Source organism: Castanea sativa, chromosome 1 (assembly GCF_040712315.1).
Source record: "Castanea sativa cultivar Marrone di Chiusa Pesio chromosome 1, ASM4071231v1".
NCBI lineage: Eukaryota > Viridiplantae > Streptophyta > Magnoliopsida > Fagales > Fagaceae > Castanea > Castanea sativa.
Window position 1 is genome coordinate 25436912 of NC_134013.1, and position 19241 is coordinate 25456152.

A 19241-nucleotide genomic window follows, 5' to 3' on the forward strand; every position below is an offset into this window, starting at 1 on the left:
CGGTATGCCCGGTATTTAAACCGGTACGAAACGTTGGTATTTCGATACCGATATACGTACTGGTATGGTACATACCGGCCGGTACGGCCGATACTGCTACGGTATCAACTACACTAGGAAATATGGCTGGCATCAAAGTTGGTGTAATATATCTTCAATCCATTACAAATACTACATCATTTTTTATTAGAATATTTGAAAATTTTATCATACTGAAAATAAGAACATCTCAAAATCTGAAATTAGACGTGGACATAGAGTAAAAATAATAACAAAATCTTAGAGAGAGCAACTAGAGTTTATTAAAGAAGAGAAATGTGAAAAAGAAAAGAAAATAAAGAGCAAGGATGAGAGAAATAAAGTAGGTAAATATGTAAGGGAAAGTTTTGCAACATGACAATATATGTGTGTGTATATATATAATATATATAGACATACGTTTGTGTGTGGATTGATTTGTATTAAGTTAGAAATATTTCAACCCGCTATTCAATTTGACCCATCTCATTTGTCGGACCCGCATGTATTGGATCGAGTGGGTTGATGGGTCGCAGGTGAGGATTTTTATGCATAATCCTTTCTTTTATACTTTTTGATAGCCCGTTGTCTTTTTATTTTTTTGAGAGTGATAACCCGTTATCTGTTGTGGAGGACTTGTTTGTCCTTAATAAGTTAGCTAATGTTTGTAATAGACATATGTCTATTTTGGTTTAGTCTAATATATTAGTCCTTTTGATCCACAAAAAAAAAAAAAAGTATATACAGCATTGTGCATGCATTGACATTGATTCTGCTCTAGTTGTTGTCCAAAATCTGTTGGAACAGAGTTTACTATTAATAAGTTCCGTTGGAACGATCAAGCTCAACTGGCTACGATGTCCATCTAGAATTATTTATATTGTTCTTTTTTTTTTGAGAAACACACACACACACATATATATATATAGAGGAGAAGAGGGATTAAATAAGGCAATACACTCACACGCTAATACCAAAACTGCATACGGCAGTTAGTGTATATTAGTCCTTTTGATCCACACAAAAAAAAAAAAGTATATACAGCATTGTGCATGCATTGACATTGATTCTGCTCTAGTTGTTGTCCAAAATCTGTTGGAACAGAGTTTACTATTAATAAGTTCCGTTGGAACGATCAAGCTCAACTGGCTACGATGTCCATCTAGAATTATTTATATTGTTCTTGTTTTTTTGAGAAACACACACACACACACATATATATATATAGAGGAGAAGAGGGATTAAATAAGGCAATACACTCACACGCTAATACCAAAACTGCATACGGCAGTTAGTGTATATTAGTCCTTTTGATCCACAAAAAAAAAAAAAAGTATATACAGCATTGTGCATGCATTGACATTGATTCTGCTCTAGTTGTTGTCCAAAATCTGTTGGAACAGAGTTTACTATTAATAAGTTCCGTTGGAACGATCAAGCTCAACTGGCTACGATGTCCATCTAGAATTATTTATATTGTTCTTTTTTTTTTGAGAAACACACACACACATATATATATATATATATAGGAGAAGAGGGATTAAATAAGGGAATACACTCACACGCTAATACCAAAACTGCATGCGGCAGTTAGTGTCGCGGAACAAGTGATAAACCCTTTCTTAATATCACACTTTTCTCCATGATTGGCTTCTTAGGTCCATTTAAAACTTTTACTATGTACATATTCCCCCTATTAATTTACGTTATTCTATGACAAAAAAAATCCAAAATTTATTTGCGAAATATTATAGCATGTATTGAATGCTACTTAGGAATTCAGGTGTTTAAGAGGGAAAGATTATTGTCTAAGCAGTTTTGGGATATAGCGTTAAAGTGGAGGAGATTATGATACCCCAAATTATATGATTTGAATTGGATTAGATCATTTGAGTGTCTATTGTGCAGAGTTTGCAGACATTTGCTGAGTTCCATGTCGAGTATTTATTATGTGGATCTTGGATTTATAATTAATTACGAGCATGGTCGGAGCCACTCTTCGAATTGGGGGGCAATCTCCCCCCCCCCCCCCCCCCCCACAATGATTTTTCTATAAAATAACATTTTGTCCACTCTTAACAATATTATTGATGTTTTTAAGAAAGTAATGCTAAAGTAACAACCTTTTCTACAACATTTTTACAAATGGTTGAAGTAAAAAATTCTTATTGGTTTGCATCTGAGCTTACACTCACACCATTTTTTTTATTTACTAATAACCACTCATCACATCAGTAATTTGTTAAAAATAAGTTTGTAGCTCAAGCATTTTTCTCTTTTTAAAGACCATAAAAAAATCTATAGATATAAAATCTAAAACAAAATTACAAGCCCAAAAAAATTAGTGAAACAGCAAAAATTACCAATAGTAAAGGTAAAAAATTAAGCCCAATCAACCAATTTTACCTAAAAAAAACAACTTAGTCTTTAAAAATATTTTAAACAAAATAGTTTTGTCCTTACTTGGTAGAAGACACATGCATTAAGGACAAAAACAAAAACAAAAAACCTTCAATGTCTAAGCCGCCGCATATGGCCAGCAACAAAGTTGCCCCCTTTAACTCCTAGCTTTAGCTCCATCCCTGATTACGAGAAACCCCCCCATGCAATTGGATTAGTCCTTTTTGCCACATATAAAATTTTTTTTATAAAAATAAGTGACACTATTTCATTAGTTGGGAAGACCATTTCAACATTACTCTTGTGGGCTTAATAATTTATCCCAGCAAAGGTGATCTGATTCTTTTATTCATTAAAATTAATTCGTACCCTTAAAATCTAGCTCAAATAAGCAAATTATGTGTTTTTTTTAATTAATTAATTTGCCTCTTTAAAATATAACTCAAATAAGTGAAGGAAAATCCTTGTGAAATGTGACTAGCTCAAATAAGCAAATTGTATTATTTTTACTAATTTGGCTCCTTAAAATTTAGATCAATAAGAAAATTATGCTCAAAATCCAGTGACAATTACAAAGAATGCAAAACCAATGTATGTCTTTTTTTCTTTTTTCCTTTCTTTCTTGTTTTTATTTATTTATTAATTATAATTATAATTATCATTGGAGAGAAGGGAAAGTACATTATATCTCATTGGAGATTTATTTTGCAAAACCAATGAATTCTCATTGGAAATTTATTTTGCAACAGACTTAATAATTGTCATTTGTCATAATAGTAAAATAAAAATAAATAACTATGAGCATTGCTCTGCTCAATGTATTCTCTCCATGATTAGAACCTATCGGTTCTAATTCCTCCATCCCCACTTATTGTGTTTCAAATAAATAAAAAGAGTACGAGAATTCATTGTCTCCCACTAATGTACAATTGCGTTTTTTTTCATTAATTCAGCTTAAGACCTAGATCAAATTAACAAATTGTTTCTTCTCATTAATTCTAGTTCGTCTCCTATGCGAGTGACCCAAGTTTGACCTCCCAGCAATGAGAAATTATTAGGTTCATGGGAGGACTATTGAAGTGGTTCTCCCAATCAACGAAATGCTATTCTTTATGCGAGTGTGACATCACTTAATATTTTTTATTTTTTATTTCTTGTGATGATTAAAAACATGATTCACACCTTTGCATAAATAACATTGTTTCATTCGTTAGGAATACCATTTCAGCATTACTTCTGTGGACTTAATAATTTATTCCTAGCAAAGGCGACCTGATTTTTTTATTCATCAATTAGTGAAGCATTGCATTGATTTAAAAAAAGAAGTATATTTACAAAGAGGTTTTAGCCATGATTTCTCTTAAAAAAAGAAATTAGTGAAGCATTGCATTGATTTAATCCTGAATAACTTAAAAAATACAAAATATTGGTAATAATATATCATAAAAAATGATGATGCATTTTTTTTATATTGTTACTTATTTAGGGAAGATTTTTTTTAAAAAAAAAAATTGGAAGATGTTGGTAATTGAATGAGATCTCAGTAATTTAATAATTACTTAGTTGTGAACATTGAAAAAGATGTTGCTAATATCATTAATAATGAAGCTATCATACAAAAATTTCAAAATATGAAAAACTCATCGAATGAAATTTTAAAACTTTATGTATTTGAGCTTTTTTTTATGTTAACATATTTAAGTTTTATTTTTATTAAATTTCTATTTAATTAATTTAAATTTTTTAATGACCAACTTAAAAAAAAAAAATCCCGAAGCCACCACTGAATTGGGTTCCAATCCATTGTTCATGTTTTTTACTCAAGTGATGTTCATATATGTTATATTTGCAGACTTGCAAAAGACACATATCTTCTAACAAAAACCACCGCTATTTGTCTGCTCACTCCTCACCAGTTGCACTGTGCCCAAATATTTCTTAAAAGTCTGTGTCTATCTGAAGTCCAAACCTTGACAACTCGGTAGCCACATTATTTTAGTATAATTTATTTTTGGATAAAGTTTGTAGCAGCTCAAACTCTCTGTATATGTATAATATCTAATAATGTGCGTGTGTGGACTAATGTATCACTTAGCCGCAGCGATGGACATGGCTTGCTGAATTCATACGTCCTAAGTCTTAAATTACTGTTCCTAAGAATTCATTTCGGGTGCGCAAACAATAATAGAAAGTTGAATGTTAAAACCACAGGGAGAATCATGTTTGCCCGCATAAACAGCTAACAGTTGAATGTGTTGCTGCTTCGTTTCCATCATCATGGTCGTCATCACTGTTATCAGCGTTGTAGTATAAGTATGCGATATTTACACCCTAAAACCTATAGGGAAAAACCAATATGGCCATCAACAAAGTTCATGTTAATGTACTGATTCTCCTACTGTGTGGTACGCTTCCACACCATTCTTCTTTTTATTTTAACTCTTTCTTTCTTTTCTTAAAAAGTGTCTTCTGATTCGAAGGCCATTGATTTATTTATTTATGTTTAGTCCACTTGTTTTTGGTAATTTTATACTACAACTGTCTTATGACATTTTATTAGTTTCACTAAAAGCAACTTTAACGGAACCCAGAATTGTGCGCGTTGAATGAATTATTGATCTTTTTAAATTTCTTATAGCTGCCAATTTGTATATAGTGGTCAAGAGTTTTGTAACTTAACTGATATTTATTGGAATTTTTAATTGAGATATTTAGAGTACAAATTCACTCTCTCCCATTATAATTATTGAATTTAAAAAATAAAATAAAAAAAATAAAAAACCTGTTTGGTATAATAGAGACCAAAATATATGGTCAGTTGTTATTCAATCATTCATACGTTCTGATTTTTTTTTATTTTTTATTACCATATATTGCTAGGTGCATTTATGGTGGGAGTTCTCGATCCAAAAGTTGTGACTGCGCAAGCGTCTTGCCCAACGACAGAATGCCCGTGCGTAGTTAATATGACTTGTGGGCCAGACAATACGCCATATGATGGCTGCAGCTGCTGCGGAAACCCAGGCTGCACCATTCATCTGTGCGATAATTCCACAGTTTACTGTCCTACAACTTGAAGAGGTGGTCGATGTTCCATGTAATAAATTTCAAATTCTCTGTTTGCAAATAATGAGATTTATTTTGCAACAGACTTAATAATTGTCATAATAGTAAAATAAAAATAAATAACTATGAGCATTAATCTGCTCAATGTATTCTCTCCGTGATTGGAACCTATAGGCTCTAATTCCTTCATCCCCACTTATTGTGTTTGAAATAAATAAAAAGACTCTTGAGAATTCATTGTCTCCCACTAATGTGCAGTTGTGTTCTTTTTATTAATTCAGCTTTAGACTTAGATCAAATTAACAAATTTTTGCTTCTCATTTATTCTAGTTTGTCTCCTATGGGAGTGACCCAGGTTTGATCCCCAACAATGAGAAATTATTAGGTCCACAAGAGGATAGTTGAAGTGATCCTCCCAATCAATAAAACACTATTCTTCATGCAAGTGTGACATCACCTAATATTTTATATTTTATATTTCTTGTGATGATTAGGAACATGATTCACACATTTGCATAAGTGACACTATTTCATTAGTTGGGAAGACCATTTCAACATTACTCTTGTGGGCTTAATAATTTATCCCCAACAAAGGCGGCCTGATTCTTTTATTCATTAAAATTAATTCGTATCCTTAAAATCTAACTCACAGTCACCAGCGGTGAACCAATAGTCGGAGAAAAGCGGAAAAGAGAAGGGGAGGAAGAGTACCCTCCTATACCATGCACCGATGAAGAAATGAATGCCGTCATTGACAAATGGATGGCTGATGGAGTACTTAGGCCATTCAAGCCTATCCGAGAGCCTACTCAGGAAGATATGAGGAAGCCTTTCTATTGTCGGTATCACCGATTTGTGGGCCATGGAACTAGAGATTGTAGAGCGGTCCGGAGAATGTTTCATGAGAAGATTTTTTATGGTACTTTGAATCTCACACGTGAGCAAGGGGTCCAGCGGAACCTATTGCCTCAGCATCCTAGAGGAAAGGCCACTGCAGCTGTACTTTTTCATCATGGAGCTGATGACAATGAAGCTGCCAGTGGTACAGGTTTTCCCCCAGCAGCTATCTCTGCTCTTCAAAGAAGCCCTGCCTTTCGGACTTAGTTCAATCAGTTAGGGCTTAAAGCGGAGTCAAGGAGAACAACAACGAAAGCCCTTGTATCGATTGCAGCCAGCTCTGGAACACACTGCCTCACAGCTGAAGCTCATGCCAGCCGAGCCTTCCTAGAGACTACTAATGCCATTACCTTCACCGATGAGGACATGGAGGTACAATACCTTGATCATAGTAAACCATTATATGTTGCTGCTCAAATTAATGATGTTCACATAAGAAGGGCACTAGTGGACACTAGTGCATCACTTAATCTTATACCAGCCAACACACTTAGAGCAGCTGGGATCCCACTCAGCAAAATCGCTCGGGCACCTATAGAGGTTTTTAGCTTCGCTGGAATTCACGAATGCACTCTTGGCAGTATTCAATTAGTCCTTAAAGTGGGGCCCACTGTTGGCCTCACCAGATTTCATGTTATCGATTCAACCATTTCTTATCATGCTTTACTAGGGAGGCCATGGCTCCATAAACACAAGCTTGTGCCGTCCACATATCACCAATGTGTCAAAGGGAGATTCAATGGTAAGCCTCTAGCATCCCTACTAATCCTACACCATTTGATCTATCCGAGGCACATTATTTTGAGGCCACTTTCTATGATGAGCTCGCCCCAAGTGGGGAAGATTCTACCTCAAGGTCCGTTGGGACTCCATTACCCCGCTGGCAAGATATTGAGAATAATCCAGAGATAGACATGAGGTCTTTCCTTGATCAAAGAAGAAAGAAAAGAGAACGTGGGGAAACCCCCAGCGGTGTCTCACAGCCACAATGTGTACAAATCCAGCTGTCGGATGGTTATTTGGGGTATCGCTTATGACGGTACGCGGGGCCTAGCTGTCTCAAACAGAAGGGTCCCGGACTGAATGAAGCAAGTACTACACCAACTTGCTGTTATACTCAAGAAATAGAAACCCCAGCGGTAGAAGAAAATCTGCCTAGCAGTCTAGCAGAACTGTATGAAAAGCCCCCAGCGGTAACTAATTTTTCACCTGATGAGGAGTTGGAGTCCATTAATCTCAGTGATGTTCCTAATATCCAGAGGCCAACATCGGTCGATGCAACATTGCCACCGCTGGAAAAGGCTCAACTCATTTCATTATTAAAGGAGTACATCGATGTCTTTGCTCGGGAATACCATGAGATGCCCGGTCTGGATCCTAACCTAGTAGCACATGCTCTCAATATGGAACCAGGGGCAAAGCCAGTAGTGCAACCCATGCGGACATTCCATCCTGAGGTTGAAGCTCAGATTATTCAAGAAGTTCAAAAGCTCCTCACAGCTGGGTTCATCAAGCCTATTATGCACCCAAAGTGGCTTTCAAATATTGTACCAGTCAAGAAAAAGAATGGACAAATACGATGCTACGTTGACTTCGGAAATCTTAATAAAGCATGCCCTAAAGATGAGTTTCCACTTCCGAATATGGATATGCTCATTGATTCAGTTGCTGGGCATGCTATGTTCTCATTCATGGATGGTTTCAGTGGGTATAATCAGATCAGAATGTCATCCAAAGATGCGGACAAAACAGCCTTCCGAACTCCTATGGGCACCTTTTACTATACCGTCATGCCTTTTGGTCTCAAAAATGCTGGAGCCACGTATCAAAAGGCTATGATCACAATCTTTCATGACATGATGCATAAAGAGATTGAGGACTATGTGGATGAAATTGTTGTGAAGTCCAAAACGAAAAAAGATCATCATGCTATCTTGCGAAAGGTCTTTGAAAGATGTCGACTCTACAAGCTTCACATGAATCCACTCAAATGTGCCTTTGGAGTTACGGCTGGGAAATTTCTGGGATTTCTTGTCCACCAAAGAGGCATAGACGTTGATCCTAGCAAAGTGCAAGCCATTGCTACCATGAAGCCACCTATTACACTCACACAGCTTAAAAGTTTCCTTGGTAAGCTCTCATACATCCGCCGGTTTATTCCCGGTCTTGCTGCCCTCATGGATGTCTTTGCACCACTGCTGAAAAAAGGAAGACCCTTCCGCTGGGATTCCAAATGCCAGCAGGCATTTCTCCAACTGCAGCAACTCATGACTAGGTTTCCAATCGTATGCGCACCCATACCAGGGAAACCACTTAAGTTATATTTGGCTACCAATGATGAGGCAATAGGAGCACTTATAGCCCAAGATGATCAAGAAGGAATCGAGTGACTGGTTTATTATGTTAGCAGAAAATTAAAAGATGCGGAAACCCTTTACCCAAGGGCTGAAAGGGTTTGTCTTGCTCTGATATATGTTGCCCAGCGACTACGTCATTATCTGCTAGCTCACACGGTACAACTCTTAACAAAATCTCATCCAATTCACTCACTCTTAAGGCGACCGACCCTTTTCGGAAGGCTAGCACAATGGCTCTTACAATTATCTGAGTTTGAGATCATAGCAATTACCCCAACGGCTGTAAGGGGTCAAGCCATTGCTGATTTGCTATCCAACTTCCCTGGAGAAGACTGTTGGGACATTACTGATGAAGTACCTGGAGACCTGCCAGCAGTTGCACTGATGGAAGCAGCTGGGGCTGCTTGGACCTTACGATTTGATGGATCCTCGACCACCTCTGAAGGGGGGGTTGGGATAGTCCTATCCAAAAACACCGGAGAAACAGTGGCTATGTCGTTCAAACTTGATTTCCTATGCACCAATAACATGGCTGAATATGAGGCATATCTTACGGGCCTAGTGGTAGCTCGTGAAATGGGTATTAAGCATCTTCAAGTGATTGGAGACTCAAATCTAGTTGATTGCCAAGCTAGAGGAGATTTTGCACTCAAGGAACCATCTTTAGCTCCATATAGAGCTATGGCTCAAAGGTTGGAGGACTCTTTTGATCGATTCAATATTGAACACTCCTTAAGGTTCGACAATCGCTTCGCCGATGCCCTAGCCACATTGGGATCAAAAGTCAGATTCGAAGGTGCAACTACAGATGTAACTATTGTGAAAAGGCCTATCCTAGTCATACAAATGCTGAAGGAGCAATTCTTTGAGCAACCGCTGGGTCAGACAGACTGGCGGTCTTCCATTAAAGAAGTACTATTATCACCGGATGAGAAAGATCATTTAAAGATACTCAAAGACTATACTTTAATGGCTGGAGAGTTGTACAAGAAGCTGCCTAGAGGAGTTCTAGCTAGATGCTTGAGCCCTAGTGAGTCCACCAAGCAATTAAAAGAGGTCCATGAAAAATCCTGTGGTGCCAGCGGTTCTGTCAGTCTCTACAGACGCCTCCAACGGCTGGGCTACTACTGGCCAGAAATGAGTAAACAAGTTGCTACTATCCAAGGACAATGCACCAGCTGCCAATACACTTTTGATCAGAAAGATTCATGTGCAGCCTTAACCGTTAGTGATTGGCGTGTACCCCTCCTTGAATATCTCATAGAGGGAGTCTTGCCCAATAATCATGAGGAGGCCTACCGCTTGAAAAAGTTGTCTACTCGCTATTTTGTGGAAGGGGGTATCCTCTTCCGAAAGGGGTTCAAGGGGGAGCCTTTGAGATGCCTAGGGACCCCCGAAGCACAATCGGTTGTGCAAGAGGTACATGCGGGAGAGTGTGGTGACCATCAAGGCAAGAGGTGACTTCTTCAGCAGTTGCTCAACCTGGGGTATTTCTAGCCCACCATGAAACAAGATGCAGCGGAATGTGTGAAGACTTGCCATACTTGCCAAGTCCATGGAAACCTCATACATACTCACCCCACTAACCTCCAAAACATGATGACTTCTTGGTCATTCCATACTTGGGGGCTTGACCTAATAGGCCCCATCAATCCACCATCAAAGGGTCATATTTGGATACTAATGGCCATTGAATACTTCACAAAGTGGGTTGAAGCCGTCTCCCTAAAGAAGGCTACAGGCCCAACTGTTGCGAATTTCATCCGAGAGCATATAATTTGCAGATTTGGCATCCCTCACAAGATTGTTACTGATAATGGTACTCCTTTTGTTAACAAAGATGTCCGAAAAGTACTCAACCATCGCTGCATCAAGCATCGCAAGTCTACTCCTTATTATCCACAAGGCAACGGCCAAGCGGAAGCCACCAACCGAGTACTATTGAGAATTCTCAGCAAGTTGTTGCATGAGTATGAGGATGGCTGGACTGAGCACCTGCTAGAAACCCTATGGGCGTATCGAAGTCAAGCAAAACAACCACCGGTCTATCGTCATTCTCTCTTGTGTATGGTACCGAGGCTATATCTCCAGTTGAGCTATTGGTCCCTACCCCAAGGGTTGTTCATGGACAAGAAATAGATATAGATGCTGCCACTTGTGCAGAAATAAGAACTACAGACCTTGAAACCTTGGAAGAAACACGAAATCTTGTCTATAACTGCACCCAGCGGTATCAGCAACAGATGGCCAACGCTTACAACAAGGCCATGAAAGCCAGGATTTTTGCCAAGGGACAAATGGTCCTAAAAGCAGTTGATCATGTGAGGAGGAATCTCTCAGCACCCTCCAAGTTTGCTCCAAGTTGGGAGGGGCCTTATCTTATAAGGGAAGCCAATGACAGCGGTTACTATCGTCTAGCTACAGCGGAAGGTGAAAGTCTCGCGGAACCTATCAATGGCAAATGGCTTAAGTTGTACTATGCTTAACTTCGCTTTCAAGTATGTACCAAGCAACTCTCTTTTGTATGATCTTGAACTCCTACTATGCCAATAACAATTAAGCATTGCCTTTTGCCTCAAACATAAATATTTGCAAGTACTCTAATATTACTTTCTATACATAAGCATGCATGTTCGAAACTATGAATAAAGTTACAGCCCTAACAGCTGGGCATCCTGAATCAAAATAGTCATGAACACAACGAGCATTTTCAAAATTATGCATATAATTTCCATGACTATATTTCTGCCTGAGCGTACTATTCTTTGATAAATAAATCATTTTTCATGAAATAAATTCATATACATGTGCAAAAACAAAGACACAGATTGCACAGCTGGGAAAATACTGAGTTTCTACATAAGGTTCATATGGCTGGTGCATGTTTGCACAAAACACAGCCTGCATAGTTGAATAAACCCAAAATACATAGCATGTTTCATCACATCATATTTCAAAACAACTGTCTAAAATGCCAAGCTACTAAAAAAAAAAAAAAAAGCTAGTCAAATAAGCCATCGCCAAAGGTTTCCGCTGAGGACGAAGCACCTTCAGCTGACGAAGACCACACCATGTCATCTCTCTTGCTCAGTAAAAGTGAAAGCTCAGCTCTCTTCGCTCCAATTTCTTTCTCAAGATCAGCTATCTTCACTATAAGCTCATTGTCTCGAGCAATACAAACCTCCGCAGCAGCCTGAATCTTATCAAGGATGAATTGGACACCAAACTTCATGAATAACAAGTCCTTGAGAGCATTCTTCCACTCAAGTGCTTTCTTCAAGTTTGAACTCTCAAGCTTGGTGTGTTGCATGTCTAACAGCACGGCAATAAGCAATTGGAGTCCAGGTTTCCTCAATGGACCACCTAACTTGCACCCGGTTAAGAAGTGTGGATGTCTCTTTACAATTGCTGCCAGCAGTGGCTGACCTTCTGCAGGAATTTCTAACCGCTAGAACATAACAGTAGTGCTTGAAAGGGGATGGAAGTCAGTTGCCACCTTCTCATTTTCTTCATCTTCTGCAAATTTCTCCAAGAATTCTTCAAGGCTCATTCCCTTGGCGGTAGCACCAGAAGATTCTATCCCTAACTCTGCGAAAAAGAGGCATGGTTATGTCCCCAGCAGTAACAGAAAAGCATTCATACAGCCAAGTGTTATTGAACAAAAAGCTTTCTTCACTATACACATAAATCAAGTGCATCATACCTGGTGGTTCTTTAATATGAGGTGTGTCATGAACAGACGAGGAAGTAATACGCCCTTGGCTGGGCACACCAGCGGCGGGTTCTCCAGTGGTAGCAGTGACCTCAGGAACCTTGCTAGCAGAAGCCTCCCTAGCAGTAGCATCAGTAATAGGACTATCGCTGGCCATCTCAGCATCCCCATTGGTCGGACCTAGAGAACAAAGGACGTTAGCAGAGGAAAGGCGAGAAGAAACTGACGCGAGGAATAGTAGTTTACCGAAGTCAATAGCATCAAGCTCATATCCCTCTGATTGCATCTCTTCGCACTCGCCCGACTGTTGCAGCCATAAAAACATATAGTTAGCACCAATAATGAAGACAAAGAAGGAAAGAAAAGAGATAGAAAGGATGTAAGAAGATATGGGTACTGTGAAGATACCTCTTCTGAAGTCTCAAGAACCAGCACTCTGCCAGCACTAGTTTTCCTCCTATAATGCTTCAACGGTGAGGATGAACTAGCAGAGGCAGCAGTTGGGACACTGGACTTAACGGCTGGGGCTGCACCAGAGCCAGATTGGACAACAGCTGGGGACTTGGAACTGCCAGCCTTAAGCTTCTCAGCACTCGCTTTCTTTCGTCTTGCTTTTTTGGGCCTGTCTTCGGAGGAAGGTGATTTGCCACGGGACCTTTTGGGTGCGCCAGTGGCTGGGTCAGATTCGGGGGTTGTTGCTATTACATTATTCTTACTCCATTCCATGGGAACCTCACCCCCATGAACCACCCAGCCATTAAGGTCAGCCCGCCATTCAACAAACCCCAAATTTTGTCTAGTAGCCCATGCTAAAGCTGCTCTCGTGTTGGGAACAAGCCGAGTGTTAGAAGAAAGTTCTCTTGAAGGAGGATTTATCACTACTTCCTCAACCTCCCGGCTGTTCACATAATCCACAAAGGTACCCATTACTCTCCCCCAACACAACTTCATATTCGAGGTAGCATACCCCTCACGATGACGACTTGGAACCAAAACCCTTTCTACCTTGTTAACCCAATACCCTATGGCTGTGTCATGAACTAATGGCTGCATAGCATCACTCAAGGGGCAGACTTTGGTATTGATATCTGGTACATCTTTGTCAAATCCAAATTGTCTCAAAACTCTATGCGGATTGTATTGTGTCAAGCCAAGCCCATCACCACACGGATATGGAATGAACGAAGGGGATGTAATGAGTAAGAAGTTGGGGATTTTCTCATGATCATTCAACCAAACTCCTGAGACCCGGGTTTAGCATTGGGAAAGGGGTTTGGGCAGCAAAACCCAGCAGCAACATAAGTGTAGGGCTTCCAAGCAAAGTGAGCCCCATCATCCAATAGTTTGATTGAAGGTAGGTTCCACACCTTCAATCCCATCCATTTCATCAACAAAGGAAGTCCATTCTCAAAACCAAGAAATCGGAGCTCACCATCGGGACCAGCAACTCCGATCACCCAATTGCTCGCTTTCACATCACCCACATCCTTCCCAACATCAGCATAATCTTTCAAACGCTCCCATACAAAAGTCTACAACAACACTACGTTAATGCTAGACTCGATAAGGTGGTATGGTGATCCCTCAACTTCGTCACTACGTAATCTGTCAAGCTCAAAATAAAGGGTGCCTAAACATAAAGCGCCTAAAGGCAAAGACACACCCCTACATAACACTACAACTAGAGGAAATGTATAAGGCTTCATGAACTGTACTAGGTGAGAATTAAACATACATTTGCTTAATCACAAAGCCAAGAATGCAGCCCTTCTAGTATCAACATCATCATACTCTCTAAATGCAGAAATCCAAGAAGAAAATCTAGCTCTATTACCTCCCCAAGACGCGGAGGCACCTCCGAAAGCCTCCAGTAGCTTCCCTGCAATTTCGGACTCCCCATCAGTCAGCCCTAGTTCTAGTGGGCTGATGTCTCCCATACTGGACAGCAAATAGATTCTTTCCACATCCTTCAAGGTGACCGTAGTCTCACCCCAAGGGAAGAAGAAAGTGTGGGTATCAGTGTTCCAATGGCGCACCAAAAAACGAAGTGCCCTCAAGTCTCTATACATATTCCACCCATGGGACAAAACCACAGCTTCAAATATCTTGGCATCTTTCAAAATCTGACAAAATCCTTCATTGGTAACCTCTGCTCCACCCAATCTGACCAACCAACGGTTGTGCCACAAGGACACAAAAACTGAATTGGAGCTGGCAAGAGCTCTTTCCGCTGGAACTGTAGGTCTAGTATGCGAGAAGCAGCTGGGACCTATGCTGTCTCATGGCTAGGGGCTTCGCCTTTCAAAATCCACTTCTTGGGAACCCCAGGTGGGCTGACCTCAGGAGCCCCAACGGCTGGGAATAGAGGGGATGAGCAGTACCACGGGTCTTGCAATGGCAACAGTGTTTCTCCTGCCTTAACTTCCACATCATCACCCCCAGTAGTCGACGCAGCCACACCTCCAGCCGTGGCCTCACTTTCTAGTACAATCAACCCAACAGTGCTAGCATCACCAAAACCCAGCAGTTCCTCTTCTTCAGCCATAACTCACAACAGCAGGAATATTACTTTATCAGAAATAAACAGGGACAGAAGGGCACTCACAGCCACCATAGGAAGCAAAAAAAAATATGGGTTTTCCTCTTACTTGGCCAAAATCAACAAGGGAGGAAAATATTTTATGGGTTTCTCTCTTACTTGGCCAAAATCAACAAGGAAGAAAAAAAAAAATCTCTGTGCTATGGGTCTTTCTCTCCCTAGGCCGAAATCAACAGGGGAAGAAAAGTTTCTCTTCAGCCCCTCTCCAAACCCTGGCCGCCACCCTTTGTCTCTCTCTCACTCTTGGTTCAAGACACACAAAAAAAAAAAAAAAAAAAAAAAAAAAAAAAAAAAAGAGAAAGGAGAAGGAACCTTTGTTTCTTTCTGGCCAGCCAAAAATCTTTGTCCCTCTCCTGCCCTAGTTGAAGTTGGTGTTTGCTCTCTCACCCTTGGCCGAAAATAGCAACAGGAAGAAGAAAAGATGCTCTTTGTGCTTTAGTCTCTCTGTTTTTCGATCCAAGCAAAATGAAAAGAAGAGTAACCAAAGCAGCACTTTTACTGGTAAACGTGAAGGTGGCACAGTGACAAGACATAGGGAAAAGACTAGCATTTAATGCAAGAAACCTGGGAAGCAACTGAATACCCATTAAGTACTAAACATGGAAAAGTTGTAGAAGCCCACTACTAGTAACTACCACCAAAAATTCAAACTCGCACGTGTGACCAAATAGAAACTGCTCACACGTGACTCGAGGGGCTAAATGTTGAGGTACAAATTTTCGGGCCCTAACTTCTTTAGCCCATGCACAGAAAAATACCCACACAAGCCCAATAATTATTTCAAAGCCCGCGTAAATATTTCCCACATATTACTTAAATATTCTCCATGTTATTGGGCTCCCACAAATATTTCCTACATATATAAGCCCCACAAATTACCTTGGGCCATCTCACAAATATTACCCACTACATTCCACATATTATCCAACATGGGTTTTCGCAAAAATACCCATCTATCAACGTTGGGCCACAAAATTATACTCCCTCCACAAATGGCCCAAAATCATTCAACTCGTTGACAAGACTCAAAAGGCCCAACAAAACCCTTTTCTAAGCCTGTCGCTACACGGCACCTTTAAGCCCGTTGCTACACGGCACCTTACAAAGCCCGTTGCTACACGGCACCTCTAAGCCCGTTGCTACACAGCACCTTTAAGCCCGTTGTTACACGGCACCTTACAAAGCCCGTTGCTACAAGGCACCTCTAAGCCCGTTGCTACATGGCACCTTACAAAGCCCGTTGCTACACGGCACCTCTAAACCCGTTGCTACACGGCACCTTACAAACCCCGTTGCTACACGGCACTTCTAAGCCCGTTGTTACACGGCACCTTACAAAGCCCGTTGTTACACGGCACCTTTAAGCTCGTTGCTACACGGCACCTCTAAGCCCGTTGCTACACGGCGATATTACGAAACCCAAATACCAATTTGGCAAACTAGTTTACGAAGCCCAAATACTAATTTGGCAAACTATTTTACGAAGCCCCAATACTAATTTGGCAAACTATATTACGAAGCCCAAATACTAATTTGGCAAATTATTTTACGAAGCCCGAATACTAATTTGGCAAACTATTTTACGAAGCCCAAATGCTAATTTGGCAAATTATTTTACGAAGCCCAAATATTAATTTGGCAAACTATTTTACGAAGCCCAAATGCTAATTTGGCAAACTATTTTACGAAACCCAAATATTAATTTGGCAAACTATTTCCAAAGCCCAAATATTAATTTGACACTATTTTGCAAAGCCCAAATATTAATTTGGCAAACTATTTCCAAAACTCAATATTATTTTGGCAACTATTTCATAAAGCCTAATATTGTTTTGGGCACTATTTCCTAAAGCCCAATATCATTTTGCCAACTATTTCATAAAATCCAATAATGTTTTGACACTGTTTCGTAAAGCCCAACGTCATCTTGGCAACTATTTCCTAAAACCCAATATTATTTTGGCAACTATTTCCTAAAGCCCAATATTATTTTGACAACTATTTCATAAAGCCCAATAATGTTTTGGCACTATTTCATAAAGCCCAATATTGTTTTGGGCACTATTTCCTAAAGCCCAATATCATTTTGGCAACTATTTCATAAAGCCCAATAATGTTTTGGCACTATTTCGTAAAGCTCAACGTCATGTTGGCAACTATTTCCTAAAGCCCAATATTATTTTGGCAACAACTATTTCCTAAAGCCCAATATCATTTTGGCAACAACTATTTCCTAAAGCCCAATATCATTTTGGCAACTATTTCCTAAAGCCCAATATTATTTTGGCAATTATTTCATAAAGCCCAATAATGTTTTGGCACTATTTCATAAAGCCCAACGTCATCTTGGCAACTATTTCCTAAAGCCCAATATTATTTTGACAACTATTTCCTAAAACCCAATATTATTTTGGCAACTATTTCATAAAGCCCAATAATGTTTTGACACTATTTCATAAAGCCCAATATTGTTTTGGGCACTATTTCCTAAAGCCCAATATTATTTTGGCAACTATTTCCTAAAGTCCAACGTCATCTTGGCAACTATTTCTAAAAACCCAATATTATTTTTGGCACTATTTCCAAAAGCCCAAATACTATTTTTGGCATGTATTTACAAAGCCTAAATATTATCTCAACAATTATTTCACATATACAAAATTCCTTACTCATGGGAAATATAAATATTTATCCTCCAAGAAAATACCTCTCTTGCAAAGTTTATAAAAGCCCATGAGTGTCATGGCAAAATTCTTCATTTTGAGGGAACAATTAGGCCCAAAGCAGCCCAAACGTGAGGCCCAGCTAGACCAACTTAGCCCAAAACCCAAGCACCATCAGCAGAAGCTCACGTGAGCTAATCAGCCAAAAATCCAGCACAAGTCAGCAGTTGGAGCCCACTGCTGTCAGGCATCAGCTTATCCCATCAAGTCAGAACAAGACACATGTCCATTAAGGGTCAAACCTTTCTGAAAAATCATAAGTCATTGGGTGATATAAAGCTGAAATGGACTTAACAAAAGGCTGAGAAGACCCAACAGGGGGCTGAAAGCACTTCAGCCAACCACTCCCTCTTTCTTCTCCAACATATTCGGTCAAGCATCCAAGGCAGCCATTAATGCCCTAAAGCAAGCTCAAATCAGCTAGTTTTTTATGCTAAAAAATAAGTATTTTCTGGTTCATGGACCAAGCACATGAACCCCTAATGGGGAAACTTAGGGAAATGTGGTTTGGAAGGCACCATGGAGAGCCCAGCAGAGTTCCCAGCAAAGGCTCCAAGGTTGACACCTAGCTTGGGGTGATTTAACTTGCCTTTGGGAGCTTTAAATCTAGTAAGTAGTACAACCAAGGTCATTAGCTTAATGCACGCTCTAACCCCAGCAGTCAGGACCAATCAGCATTAATGCAAGATCAGAAACCCAGCTGATATTGCATAAAAAACAGCAAGAGTCTTCAAATGGTCAAGCTTACCATTCTTAGCTAACATTCCGAGAAACGAATCCCTAAGGATTTTCTGAAGATTGGGGGAGATTTAGCAAGAGTTATTTGCCAATTGCCCCTAAATCTCAACTATAAATAGAACCCTCTGTTAATGGCTCAGGGGGGAAGAAGGAGGATACCAAGAAACACACTCATAGAGAAAAACCCTCACAAAAACCTTTCCATATCAACTTCTCAAAATCCCAGCAAGAATCTAAGTCATAAAGCTCTCATTCTTATGCATGGAAACTGAATTCCCCCACTCCTAGCTTAAAAAAACCTCTCATACCTCAAGTTTAAAACATTCAGCTCCTCCCCAATAGTGAGTTTCAGCAGCCCACTATACACTTTTGCCCACTGCCCACACATCTCTCTCTTTACCCATTATATGTACTACGCTCAAGAGCATGCTTTGGCACCATAATGACCTTGCTACACTAGCTGGGATCTCTTTCTCTCCCTTCATCTCGCGCTAAGTCTTCTCCATTATTTGTTATCATGGAACCCATGACATTTACTTACTCATTTATTATTGATGGTTATGATGTAACTGTTACAATAGAATTTTTCCCTCATATTGTCATATTAGAAGATTCTTCTTCAAAGATAACGGATGATGAGTCCTAAAATATGAACATTTCTCTCAATTTGTGAAAAACTTTACTGCTGAGTTATTTTTCTGCAGAAATCTTTTACGGCTTGGTCGTCTTCT

General features: G+C 39.7%; 2 protein-coding genes and 1 long non-coding RNA gene across 3 annotated transcripts; all 3 read left to right on the top strand.

The window, feature by feature from the left end:
- Positions 1–4685: 4685 nt before the first annotated feature.
- LOC142607413 (uncharacterized) lies at positions 4686–5731 on the top strand. Its single transcript, XR_012839320.1, has 2 exons — positions 4686–4823; positions 5299–5731. It is a non-coding gene; the product is annotated as an uncharacterized LOC142607413 (long non-coding RNA).
- Positions 5732–6222: 491 nt separating this feature from the next.
- LOC142623564 (uncharacterized) lies at positions 6223–10199 on the top strand. The gene is made up of 4 exons (XM_075797005.1): positions 6223–6532; positions 6656–7123; positions 7504–8767; positions 8939–10199. The coding sequence occupies exons 1-4, from the start codon at positions 6223–6225 to the stop codon at positions 10197–10199; spliced, it is 3303 nt and encodes a 1100-aa protein (XP_075653120.1).
- A 548-nt stretch (positions 10200–10747) lies between these two features.
- LOC142623574 (uncharacterized) lies at positions 10748–11224 on the top strand. Its single transcript, XM_075797017.1, has one exon. The coding sequence runs from the start codon at positions 10748–10750 to the stop codon at positions 11222–11224; it is 477 nt and encodes a 158-aa protein (XP_075653132.1).
- Positions 11225–19241: the final 8017 nt, after the last annotated feature.

Bases quoted from the DNA above. Each gene is read 5' to 3' on its own strand.
- LOC142623574 (XM_075797017.1), top strand. From the start codon at position 10,748: ATGGGCGTATCGAAGTCAAGCAAAACAACCACCGGTCTATCGTCATTC.
- LOC142623564 (XM_075797005.1), top strand. From the start codon at position 6,223: ATGAATGCCGTCATTGACAAATGGATGGCTGATGGAGTACTTAGGCCA. The intron at 7,124-7,503 runs GTAAGCCTCTAG...GTTATACTCAAG, and splicing joins TGTCAAAGGGAGATTCAATG to AAATAGAAACCCCAGCGGTA. The intron at 8,768-8,938 runs GTGACTGGTTTA...CTCACTCTTAAG, and splicing joins GATGATCAAGAAGGAATCGA to GCGACCGACCCTTTTCGGAA.